The sequence below is a fragment of the Echiichthys vipera genome, assembly GCF_963691815.1.
Source record: "Echiichthys vipera genome assembly, chromosome: 10".
Lineage (NCBI taxonomy): Eukaryota > Metazoa > Chordata > Actinopteri > Perciformes > Trachinidae > Echiichthys > Echiichthys vipera.
In genome coordinates this window covers 32,766,672-32,779,171 of record NC_139835.1, presented here as the reverse complement: position 1 = coordinate 32,779,171, position 12,500 = coordinate 32,766,672, and the positions used below count along the sequence as shown (strand labels likewise).

Genomic DNA, 12,500 nt, shown 5'->3' with positions numbered 1-12,500 from the left:
TCCTGAACGCGTCGTGCAGGAAGAGCCAGGCTCACGCTGCGGTGGCCGTGCTGGGCTACACCCTGCTGTCCTGCATCACGCTGCTCACCGTGAGTCTCAACCTGCTCATCATCGTCTCTATCTCACATTACAAGTACAGTATGTTTTTTCGGTCTCATCACGTCCAGCTGCTCGTATGCACTGAGCCCTGAATGCTAACGCTGGTGCTCCTCCTCTGCAGGCAGCTCCACAGCCCCACCAACCTCCTGCTCCTCTCTCTGGCCGTCTCTGACTTCCTGGTGGGCCTCCTCATGAGCCTGCAGATCGCGCTGCTGGACGGCTGCTGGGTGTTCGGTGACGTCGCGTGTGCTGTGTATTATATTCTAGACTTTGTCATCACCTCTGCCTCTGTGGGAAGCATGGTGCTCATCTCTGTCGACCGCTACGTGGCTATCTGTGATCCTCTGCATTACCCCAGCAGAGTGACGCAGAGGAGGGTGCAGGTGTGTGTGTCTCTGTGCTGGGTCAGCTCTTCTGCCTTCCACTGTGTCCGGCTGACCAACAACCTGAGGCCCACGGGCGGCTATAACTCCTGCATCGGAGGCTGTGTGGTTGTTATCGAATATGCTTCGGGACTCGCTGACATTCTGTGGTCCTTCATCGGGCCGGTCACGGTCATCGTGGTTCTGTATGTGCGGGTGTTTGTGGTGGTGGTGTCTCAGGCTCGGGCCATGCGCTCTCATGTTGCAGCCGTCGCCCTCCGGCCGTCACTCAAAGTCACTGCTAAGAAATCTGAGCTGAAAGCAGCGCGGACTCTGGGGGTCGTCGTCCTCGTGTTCCTCATGTGTGTCTGCCCCTATTATTGCGTCGTCCTCACGGGTCAGGACACCGCGCTCAACGCTTCCTCTGCCGCCTTCATAATCTGTTTGTTCTACTTTAACTCGTGTCTCAACCCTCTGATCTACGCCTTCTTCTACCCCTGGTTCAGAAAATCTATCAGACTCATTGTTACACTGAAGATCCTGCAGCCGGACTCCTGTGACGCCAACTTACTGTAGAGAGCTGTGCACGGTGTGCACGGCGCCTGGAGTTAGAGCGCAGCCGTGCAGACGTGGTCGTGCAGCTCACACACGTGGTCGTGCAGCTCACACACGTGGTCGTGCAGCTGCAGCTGACGGTCCCACGTGGAGCCGAGGTCGTGTGGTTCTCTCTCACATGCTTCCTGTGTTTCTACCCTGGTTTAGAAAATCTGTTAAACTCACTGTTACCTGTGTGTGTGTGTGTGTGTGTGTGTGTGTGTGTGTGTCTGTGTGTGTGTGTGTGTGTGTGTGTGTGTGTGTGTGTGTGTGTGTGTGTGTGTGTGTGTGTGTGTGTGTGTGTGTGTGTGTGTGTGTGTGTGTGTGTGTGTGTGTGTGTGTGTTTGTGTTTGTCGTCACTGCTGTAGAAAGATGCTGAGTCACATTCATAAAACTGTGTGTGTAAAAATCCATCTGCTGTTGTTTTAATGAACGCTGACGTTTCATATTTAACTGTGTGTGTGTGTGTGTGTGTGTGTGTGTGTGTGTGTGTGTGTGTGTGTGTGTGTGTGTGTGTGTGACTGTGTGTGTTTAACTCTGATGACTCAGCGAACGTGATTTAAACGTGTGAAGAATAAAGAATAAAGTTTGATGAGCTCATTTTTAACGTTTGTTTCCATCATTTACAAACTTTCATCGTTTCAATGTCGAGTTTATAAAAGTAACAGAAAGAGTTTAAAGACACGTTTTAAACGCTTTCACATTAAAAGTGCAAAGTTGTTGAAGAGGCTTTAAACTGTGTTTGACATCAATAATATAAATATTATATATAATATTTATAAATGTCATAATAATAATGAAGAAATGATGCGTTCAGTCCGTGACTTCAGATCCTCACCACCATAAATGAAACTTCATAAACAGCAGAGTGATGCAGTGAACACATGAAGAGGAGGTGACGACACGTTAAAGGGTTTAAAGATGAAAGCACGACTCAGCAGCTGCTGCCGACTAAAGTCACGACTGAGAACTGGAACTCAAAGCTCTGGAAGCATCAAAGCTCTGGAAGTTTCCACAGAAAATCACACCTGAGATCGACTTTACCCCAAAAACAAAGGAGACTAAAGTTCTCAGTCACTTCTCCTCCTTCAGACACAGCGGCGCCTCATCACATAAATACACATAAATACATAAGAATACATATAATTACATATATATATATATATGTACAGACCCCTCTGCAGACCCCTCTGAGGCCCCTCTGAGGGCCCCTCTGCAGGCCCCTCTGCAGACCCCTCTGCAGACCCCTCTGAGGCCCCTCTACAGACCCCTCTGAGGGCCCCTCTGAGGCCCCTCTGCAGACCCCTCTGCAGACCCCTCTGCAGACCCCTCTGAGGGCCCCTCTGAGGGCCCCTCTGCAGGCCCCTCTGCAGACCCCTCTGCAGGCCCCTCTGAGGCCCCTCTACAGACCCCTCTGAGGGCCCCTCTGAGGCCCCTCTGTAGACCCCTCTGAGGCCCCTCTGCAGACCCCTCTGAGGCCCCTCTGAGGCCCCTCTGCAGGCCCCTCTGAGACCCCTCTGTAGACCCCTCTGCAGGCCCCTCTGAGGGCTCCTCTGCGTCTCCAGTGTGACACTGATGTGGTCTCTTTCACTTTCTGTTTCTGGTCATAAACTCATGAAGAAAAGAACAAGAGACTGCAGCCAAACTTACTCAGAGCGTGCTCACACTGTCCTTTTGGCCGCGGCCAAAACCGTTTTTTCAGCTAAAGCCTGGAACCTTTAAGCAGTGTGATGCACCCGCTCCGCGCTCAACTGCGGCTAGCAGACCGTCCACGGCCCGCTTGGGAGAGGTGGGCCTTAGCGGAGCCGTTTGCACATGTACGAGCACGAGCGTGCGCACATGTACGAGCACGAGCACGAGCCCTACGGCGCCAGCGTTATGTCCGCCTGTTCGGACATTTAACAACAACAACAATGGCGGTGAAAGGTTCACGTTGGTGTGATGCGGAGGTGGAGTGTTTACTGCAGATTTGGTCGATGAAAAGATTCAAAAACAGTCGACAAGACGCACAAAAACTCCGAGGTCTACGGAAAGATCTGGAAACAAAGCCACGCATCGCCATGACGTCATCAATGCGTGTGACGTGTTACGGCGTGATGACGTATAGGCAGCAAGAAGCATTCTCCGAGGCCCAGGTAGTGTGAGTACAAACGAGGCTGGGGCGTGGGGGGGCGCGGGAGGCAAGTACCCTAAAGTCCGGGTCGCGGTCCGGGAGGACAGTGGGAGTAGGCTCTTAGTGATGATTCACCAGAGGGTGGCCTCCTTACGCCTTCGGGTGGTGGGGGGGGGACTCTGACTGTTGTTGGTGCAGATGCAGCGAACAGCAGTTCAGATTCTTGGGCCTTCTTGGAGACCCTGAATGGACCCTGGAACACCGTGGTGGACCCCGGGGGTCAGGGGTCCCCCTGAAGAAGGACGCCTTCAGGATCTGGTCTCCCAGAAGACTCCGGAGGTGGTTCTGAGGTCCCCACAGGTCTGAAGGGCTGCAGCCTCTGCTGGGTCAGAGGCAAAGCAGCGGGTGTGGGAGGAGTTCACACAAGTCCTGGAGAAGGACTTTGGGGGGCACCAAGGTGCTTCTGGACCACCATTCAGCACCTCAGGAGGGGGACACGGGGAACCGTCCAAGCTGTTCACAGTAAGGACGGGACGCTGGTGACCTCAGCTGATGAGGTCATGGGGCGGTGGAAGGACTCTGAGGAAGTCCTGAATGGGCCCAACACGCCCTCTTTTGTAGAGGCAGAGCTGGAGGCTGATGGGGATCATCGTCAACATCTCTGACAGAAGTCACTGAGGAAGGAAACAAGTCCACAGAGGCAAAGCCCCAGGATCCATGAGCTGCATCCACACATGCTGAAAGCTCTGGGTCTGGAGGGGCCGTCCTGGTCCTGGTCCTGGTCCTGGTCCTGGTCCTGGTCCACACGTCTCTGACACACTGGTGGAAGTCTGGGACAGTGCCGAGGGAGTGGCAGACCGGGGTGGTGGTTCCTGCTCAGAAAGGGGGACCAGAGGGTGTGAGCCAGTTCCAGGGGGATCACACTCCTCAGCCTCCCTGGTGAAGTCGACTCCAAGGTGCTGGAAAGGAGGTTGGTCCTGTAGAACCTCAGACTGAAGAGGAACCAGGTGGATCCAGTCCTGGACCTGGACCAGGACCAGCTCTGCACTCTCCAGGATCCTGGAGGGGGTCTGGGAGTGGGCCCATCCGGTCTACATGTGCTCTGTGGATCTGGAGAAGGCCCATGACCGGGTCCCTGGAGATACTGTGGGAGGTGCTGGGGGAGTCTGGGGTGAGGGGGTCACTTCTGAGGGGGTCCAGTCTCTGTACCCCCAAAGAGAGAGCTGAGTCCGGATCCTGGGCAGTGAGTCGGAGTGGTTCCCGGTGGGGGTCGGCCTCCTCCAGGGGGGCACTCTGTCACCAGTCCTGTTTGTGGTTTTCATGGACAGGATATGGAGGCGTAGTCGTGGTGGGGAGGGGCTGCAGGTGGGTGGGCTGAGGATCTGGTCTCTGACGTGGTCCTGATGGCGTCGTGGCTCTCAGCAGGAAACCGCTGGATTGTTCCTCCGGGTCTGGAACGAGTCCTGACCCCAAGTGAAGGACTTCAAGGACCTCGGGATCTGGTTCACGAGTGAGGGGACGATGGAGCAGCGGGGGCTGAGCTGCAGTCGCTCTACCATCAGTCCTGGTTCCTACCCTCACCTGTGGTCCTGAAAGCTGGGTCAGGACCCACAGAACCAGGTCCAGGTCAGGACCCAAAGAACCAGGTCCAGGTCAGGACCCAAAGAACCAGGTCCAGGTCAGGACCCAAAGAACCAGGTCCAGGTCAGGACCCAAAGAACCAGGTCCAGGTCAGGACCCAAAGAACCAGGTCCAGGTCAGGACCCAAAGAACCAGGTCCAGGTCAGGACCCAAAGACCCAGGACCAGGTGCAGAGATTAGATCTCCACACCTCTTTATCATCCTCATCTTTAACTTGTCAGCTGATCAACTTTGATACGTTCTTATTCAGACGCTTTGATTCCAGTTATTTCAGGTCACACACACACACACACACACACACACACACACACACAGACACAAAGACACACAGACACACACACACACACACACACACACACACACACACACACACACACACCCATGAGACTGGATTCCTGTCGAGCGCTTCACACAACAAACAGCCCCCAGTTAAAGCTCTCATTAAGGGTTCACACACACACACACACACACACACACACACACCTGTCATTAAGGGTTCACACACACACACACACACACACACACACACACACACACACACACACACCTGTCATTAAGGGTTCACACACACACACACACACACACACACCTGTCATTAAGGGTTCACACACACACACACACACACACACACCTGTCATTAAGGGTTCACACACACACACACACACACACACCTGTCATTAAGGGTTCACACACACACACACACACACACACACACACACACACACACGCTCTGATCTCAGGGATCTTTCCAATCACAGGTGTGAAGAAAACAGAAACACGGGACACAACCTTTGGGTGATGTAACGTGACCTCGGTTCTTTGATAACTGCGTTCGGTGGTTCACTCTGGGAGTCGCCTCGGCGTGACCGACCACAGAAAAGCTCCAACGACACAACGTCTGTGTGTGACGGACAGGTCGGACTGTGCAGGGCTCACGCCCCCTCTTACTCCCACAGACGACCGGCCCCTCCCAAATCATCCAACACTGGTTTGTTTCCGTGTCCATGCAAGGAGGGAACAGATGGTGCAACACCTCCCTCTGTCATCAAAGCACCCAGGTTACGTTAAGTCAAGTTCTTTCCTAACTTTGTTGGTGTTTCACTAACGGAGATAAAGACGCCTCCGATCTCCTGAAGCCATAATGAAGCAGAGCTGGAGAGTTACTGTCACAGGGCGTGTTAGCCCTTAGCACCGCCTGTGCCAAAGAAGGTCCAGTGACGTCCAGCCTGTAAAGTGTAGCACAGCTCGCCACAGCACAGGTGTCCCTCACAGACACTCCCCTGAATAAGGCCCAGGAAGAGGCCACCCCTCAGCGGCTGCAGACCTTTACAAGAGTAGGGGAGATCAGGCTGGGGGGGGGGGGGGGGGTGCATAGAGCCGGCCAGGGGTGGGCCAGAGCGTCCACACCCAGAGGGGCTTTTATGTCCCACAGGGAGAAAAACAGTGGACACTGAGCGAGGTGAAGAGATCTACGGCTGCCTGGCCGTATTTCTGCCAGAGAGTTCGACCACCTGTGGGTGGAGACTCCATTCTCCTCACAGGGGGTTCCCTCGGGACAGAAGACCCGCACCCCTGTTCAAAACGCCCCCAACATGGGTTGCTCCACAGTCTGATCTCCTGAGCTAACTTGTGCAGCTTCAGAGAGCGAGTGCCGCCCTGACGGTTGATGTATGCCACAACCGTGGAGTTGTCGGTTTTCACCAAGACATGGCGCCCTTGGGCAAACACCGCCCAAAGCTCCAGGGTATCTATGTGAGCTGGAGTCAGCCTCGGGCTCCACGTGCCATTCACTGCCCTGCCCAGCATGGTCGCACCCCATCCTGACAGGGACGCGTCCGTCATCATGGTTACTCTCGACGACACCGCCCCCAGCGGAATGCCCGACGCTAGCGCTGTCGAGTCCCTCCACGCCAGCGTCACTTCCACCCTGTGGCTGAGGTGACGCCGTGCGCACAGACGCAACGCTGCGACCCAGCGCTGAAAGTCCCTCATCCTCAGAAGCCCCAAAAGTACAGAACAGATATTGTTGAAGCCATGAGTCCGAGCAGGCGCCTGCACGTCCTGAACGACGAGGCGATGTCCCGCTGAGAGAGGCAGAGACACTGCACGATAGACGCTAACCTCCCCTCTGACAGCGTGACTCTGTAAGAGAGGGAGTTTATAGGGAGACCCAGATACTCCGTACCTTGCACGGGCTCCACTCGGCTCTTTGCCCAGTTTATATTGAACCCCAGATCCACGAGATGATTTATCACCGTAGAGGAATCTTTGACTGCCTGCTCCAGAGAGCGGAGCATATCAGATAGTCGTCTATGTACGAACGTATTCTGATGCTGCTGTTCCGTAACGCAGACAGAGCCGCCTCCACACACCTGCTGAACACCCTCGGGGCTAATGGCAGCTGAACGGGATGGCTTCGCATTCGTAGGCTTTGGCCTGAAGAGCAAACCTGAGAAACGTCCAGTGTGCGGGATAAATGGCTTTGTGAAAGTACGCGTCCGAGAGATTGATCGTTACAAACCAGTCTCCCGGACGAATAGATCGACAAAGCACCCTGAGTGTCAACATCCTGAATGTGTATTTCCGTAGGTGTCTGTTTAACACACGGAGATCTAAAACGGGACGGAGGGATGAGCTCCCCTTCTTCAGAATGAGGAAGTAACGGGAGTAAAACCTTCCTGAGGTCTCCCTCCTGAGGAGCACCAGCTCCCCCTGCAGGGATCAAAAGGCCATGACAGTCTTTTGTTTTTGTTTGGTTTTGGGGAAAGCACTTCGCCCTGAGCTGTGGCCTGGCTGAGAAAGTGCATGTTTTATTAGCTGCATTAGCTTCATTAGCTGCATTAGCTTCATTAGATGCATTAGCTGCATTAGCTTCATTAGCTTCATTAGCTGCATTAGCTTCATTAGCTTCATTAGCTGCATTAGCTTCATTAGCTTCATTAGCTGCATTAGCTTCATAGCTGCATTAGCTTCATAGCTGCATTAGCTTCATTAGCTGCATTAGCTTCATTAGCTGCATGCACAGTCACTTTAACACTGTTCCTGTTTCTCATTGGTTCGCTCTGTAACAGGATCGGACGTGAACATGAAGTGACACTTTTGGTTCATGTTTGATCACTAATGTGTGTTGGTTTAATAAACAAAGCATTTCAAACAGCACTTTTGCCTTTATTGTGTCTTAATATGATCAGGATTAATATGAGAAGCAGACATTCAGTGCAGGGAAATATTGGAACTTCTGTTCAGTGTCATTTGCATTTTCATCTCAAAGACTTTGAATGTGAAAGTGTCAGAATGAACAGTGGGTGCTTGGTGTCACTGGTGTCTGCGTGTTTGTCGTACACATGTTTTAGTTTCCAGATGAACTGTGTGTTCTCAGGTGCAGGAGCCTGAACGCTGCCCCTCTGCTGCTGCAGCTGCAGCCCCCGTGTGTGAGCTGCACGTCCACGTTCATGCAAAGGTCCAGTTTCACATCAGTGTCCAGCAGCTGCAGCTGCACGACCACGTCACGGCTGCACCCGTGCTCAGGTGGAGCTCCAGGCACCGTGCACACCGTGCACAGCGTGCACAGCTCTCTACAGTAAGTTGGCGTCACAGGAGTCCGGCTGCAGGATCTTCAGTGTAACAATGAGTCTGATAGATTTTCTGAACCAGGGGTAGAAGAAGGCGTAGATCAGAGGGTTGAGACACGAGTTAAACTGGAATATAGTTATAACTACAGCAGCGTAGGACACATCCAGCTGGTTGTATTGGGCTGTAACAGAGACACAATAAAAGGGGCAGAGACATATGAGGAACACGAGGACGACGACCCCCAGAGTCCGCGCTGCTTTCAGCTCAGATTTCTTAGCAGTGACTTTGAGTGACGGCTGGAGGGCGACGGCTGCAACATGAGAGCGCATGGCCCGAGCCTGAGACACCACCACCACAAACACCCGCACATACAGAACCACGATGACCGTGATGGGGAAAATGAACGTGAGAACAACATCGACAGCGGCAACAATGTAGTCGATGACCACGATGCACTCTCCGGAGCAGGAGTGGTGCCGGCCCGGGTGCTGCAGCTCATCCTTCAGAATCAGACTCTGCATGAGCACAGAGCTGACCCAGCACAGAGACACACACACCTGCACCCTCCTCTGCGTCACTCTGCTGGGGTAATGCAGAGGATCACAGATAGCCACGTAGCGGTCAACAGAGATGAGCACCATGGTTCCTACAGAGGCAAAGGTGATGATGTAGCCCAGATACTGATACAGAGCACACATGGAGTCACCCAGGGACCAGCAGCCGTCGATGAGCTCAATCTGAAAGATTATGAGGAGGCCCACCAGGAAATCTGAGACGGCCAGAGAGAGGAGCAGGAGGTTGGTGGGGCTGTGGAGCTGCCTGCAGAGGAGGAGCAGGAACACGTGTAGGGTTACAGACTCTTTCATCATCCTTCAGAGCACAGAGCAAAACACACCATCACTCCCCTCCTCACAGCACTTGTCATCACTAACTCACAGTTTGATAAATGAATGAAAGATGTGGCTACTTGACTTGAAGTGTGCGATGGAGATGATGACGAGCAGGTTGAGGGCTGCGGTGAGCAGACAGATGGACGACAGCACGATGTAAGTCAGCACCGCCTCAAAGTGAGGCTGCGTGGGCTTCCTGCACGACGAGTTCAGGAGCTGTGGGAAGCAGAGTTCAGGTCCCTCCGAGCTCTCCATCACCAGAGAGAAGAGGAGCTGCTGAGCGTTCTGCCGCACTGACTTAAATACGCACACACACACACACACACACACACACACACACACACACACACACACACACACACACACACACACACACACACACACACACACACACACACACACACACACACACACACACACACACACACACACACACACACACACACACACACACACACACACACACACACACACACACACACACACACACACACACACACACACACACACACACACTCTATCTCTCTATAGAGATTAAAGTGTGTGTGTGCTCATCTTCCTCAAACTCAATCTTCCTCCTTTCCTTCCCTCCACGTCTCCATCCACAGTTTCCCTGACAACGTCTTAAAGTCATGGACGCAGGTCCGACATCCTGCCCCGAGCGCAAACACTGACAATATTTCAGTCCCCTGCTTCCGTCCAGTCCTCGCTCCACTTCAGAGTCGTGTCACTTCACCGTTGTCTCAAAGAAAGACAGTTGTTGTTGCCTGAAGACGAACAGTGACACTAAAAACGTGGCTCCCTCGGCCCGAGTCCAACATCTGACACAGTCAGTGACGGCTTTCCCAGGGACTTGACCAGTGTCCAGCTGGAGCTGCTGCGCCGGGCTGCTGTGCGTGTGAGCGATGGTGACGGGGGAGGAACCGCAGAAAAGAAGCCGCAGAGCGACAGAACCGAGTCTCCAAACACCACGCTGGTGGTTTCTAACAAAGGCAAAGTCTCCGGATCAGTTCAGAACCACAGAGGTTTTGCCTTCTGACCTGAGACACCACGTGCTCCGTGCAGCGTCACTCAGAGGCTCTTCAGGAGCTGAGCCTCCTGAAGAGCCTCTGAGTCACGCTGGAGTTTGTACTTTAGTGCATTTGAAGCGTGATAAAACCGCTGAGCTCAGTAAAAAAGGTGAACGAATCCAAAGTGAATCAACAATGAACTTTTCTTTCAAACACGTCAGGAACCTTTTTAAAAGTGACCTCCAGAGAACATCACACCTGCAGTGAGTCCTGCAGGGATCCAGTCTGACCAGATCACATGTGGTACGGGCACAAACGCCAAGTCCCCATGAACGTGAGGGGCCACGTCCACCATCAGGCCACACACAAAAAACATCAACCTCTGCTTTCACCTGAAACTTGGGCCCGTCCACACGGAGGCGCTGCACCAGAGCCTGAAGACGGGATCTTCTGAAGAAGCCGCCCTCGCGTCGTTGTCTGGACGGTAAACGATGACGTCATCACCACACCTGCGACCCCTCACCCTGCACGTTAGAGAGGATAAATGGCTCTTACAGTATGCATGTGTACATATACATGTATTATTCTGTATCTGAGACAGAGGTGATGGACTTAACTGTGTGTGCCGGGGAAACCAGGACGTTCTCCGCTGAAACAGAATCAGACCGTGGACTTAAAGGTCAGAGTTGTTTGTGCGTGATTATAAATAGTCTCATGTTACAGTTCCTAAATCAGCATCACATAACAAAAGTGTCGGCAGTGCTGCTGTGTGGAGGAGAGACGGGGCGAGACGGACCTCAGCGGCCGGAGAGCCCGGTTACTCTAAGCGGCGTGCACAGGAACGGATCAGGCCGACTGTAGATTTGTGTATATAGTTATATAGTTTATATAGAGCATATAGTGAATACAACATCCCCTCATGGTGGTTCAGGTCTGAGTCCCTGTGACCCTGAGGGCTGTGGTCTGGACCCGTCCCCTCATGGTGGTTCAGGTCTGAGTCCCTGTGACCCTGAGGGCTGTGGTCTGGACCCGTCCCCTCATGGTGGTTCAGGTCTGAGTCCCTGTGACCCTGAGGGCTGTGGTCTGGACCCGTCCCCTCATGGTGGTTCAGGTCTGAGTCCCTGTGACCCTGAGGGCTGTGGTCTGGACCCGTCCCCTCATGGTGGTTCAGGTCTGAGTCCCTGTGACCCTGAGGGCTGTGGTCTGGACCCGTCCCCTCATGGTGGTTCAGGTCTGAGTCCCTGTGACCCTGAGGGCTGTGGTCTGGACCCGTCCCCTCATGGTGGTTCAGGTCTGAGTCCCTGTGAACCTGAGGGCTGTGGTCTGGACCCGTCCCCTCATGGTGGTTCAGGTCTGAGTCCCTGTGAACCTGAGGGCTGTGGTCTGGACCCTGGTGCTCCTGGTCTCCCATGGCAGAGTGGTCTCAGGCGAGGGGCCGGAGTAAGAACGGTTCACAAAGACTCTACGGACAAACCAGGAAGAGGAGGAGAGACCCTGCCCAGAGGAAGCCCGGGGCCCCCGTCTGGAGCCAGGCCCAGATGGAGGGATCACCGGCGAACGCCTTGTGGCCGGGTTTGACACGGAGCAGAAGCTAAGTTTGATTTGGCGGGGGAGACTGGAGTTCAATACACTCGTCATCCTGTTCAGGGCCGTCCACGCAAGTGCCATCCTTACTATTAGATCTTGCTCAGTTGAGTCGACCCATGGGCCCAGGTTCTTGAAGTCATGACCTTCTTTCAGCACAGCGCCTCCTGCTGCAGACAGAGGTTGGTGTGCTGGTGGGATGTTCTAGGTGGTCGCTAGAGAATGCTTTCCAGTTATACCGGATCCTGGGACTTGGTTTGGGGACCCTGAGGCTCAGACGCACCTTCATCGAGACCACACGGTGGTCTGAGCCCACAGAACTGAATGTGGCGTATGGCTCTGCATTCATAATGGAGTTCCTCCGCTTCCTCCTCACTAGGATGTAATCCAGCTGTGTGAGCATGCCACTGGCTCCGTCTCGGAACGTCCACCTCTTTCCTGTCCTCTTCCCGAAGACGGTATTTGCCGCTAGCAGCTCATGCTCTGTGAGAAAGGCGGTAAGGTAGGCGCCATTGCAGTTGGTAGAGTCGTGGTAAGAGAAGGGTGTGTCCTCTGGTCCAAGCCTTGCGTTGAAATCCCCAAGGATTGCCAGGAAGTTGTGGACGTCTCGGACCGCCGCTACCAGGTCCTCAGA

The 12,500-nt window shown here is 53.9% G+C and overlaps 2 protein-coding genes across 2 annotated transcripts in view; one reads left to right on the top strand and one right to left on the bottom strand.

The window, feature by feature from the left end:
• Positions 1-1,037, top strand: part of LOC310953217 (trace amine-associated receptor 13c-like) — a gene marked incomplete at both ends in the record, with an annotated part of 1,077 nt that extends 40 nt beyond the window's left edge. The window contains 2 exons of the mRNA XM_083922180.1: positions 1-133; positions 221-1,037. The exon at positions 1-133 is cut by the window's left edge and continues 40 nt beyond it. Of these exons, the coding sequence (XP_083778306.1) occupies positions 1-133; positions 221-1,037 (950 nt within the window). The remainder of the gene's footprint in view (positions 134-220) is intronic.
• Positions 1,038-8,384: 7,347 nt separating this feature from the next.
• LOC310952487 (trace amine-associated receptor 13c-like) lies at positions 8,385-9,527 on the bottom strand (the record flags this gene model as incomplete). The annotated part of the gene is made up of 2 exons (XM_083921105.1): positions 8,385-9,201; positions 9,355-9,527. The coding sequence occupies 2 exons, from the start codon at positions 9,525-9,527 to the stop codon at positions 8,385-8,387; spliced, it is 990 nt and encodes a 329-aa protein (XP_083777231.1).
• Positions 9,528-12,500: the final 2,973 nt, after the last annotated feature.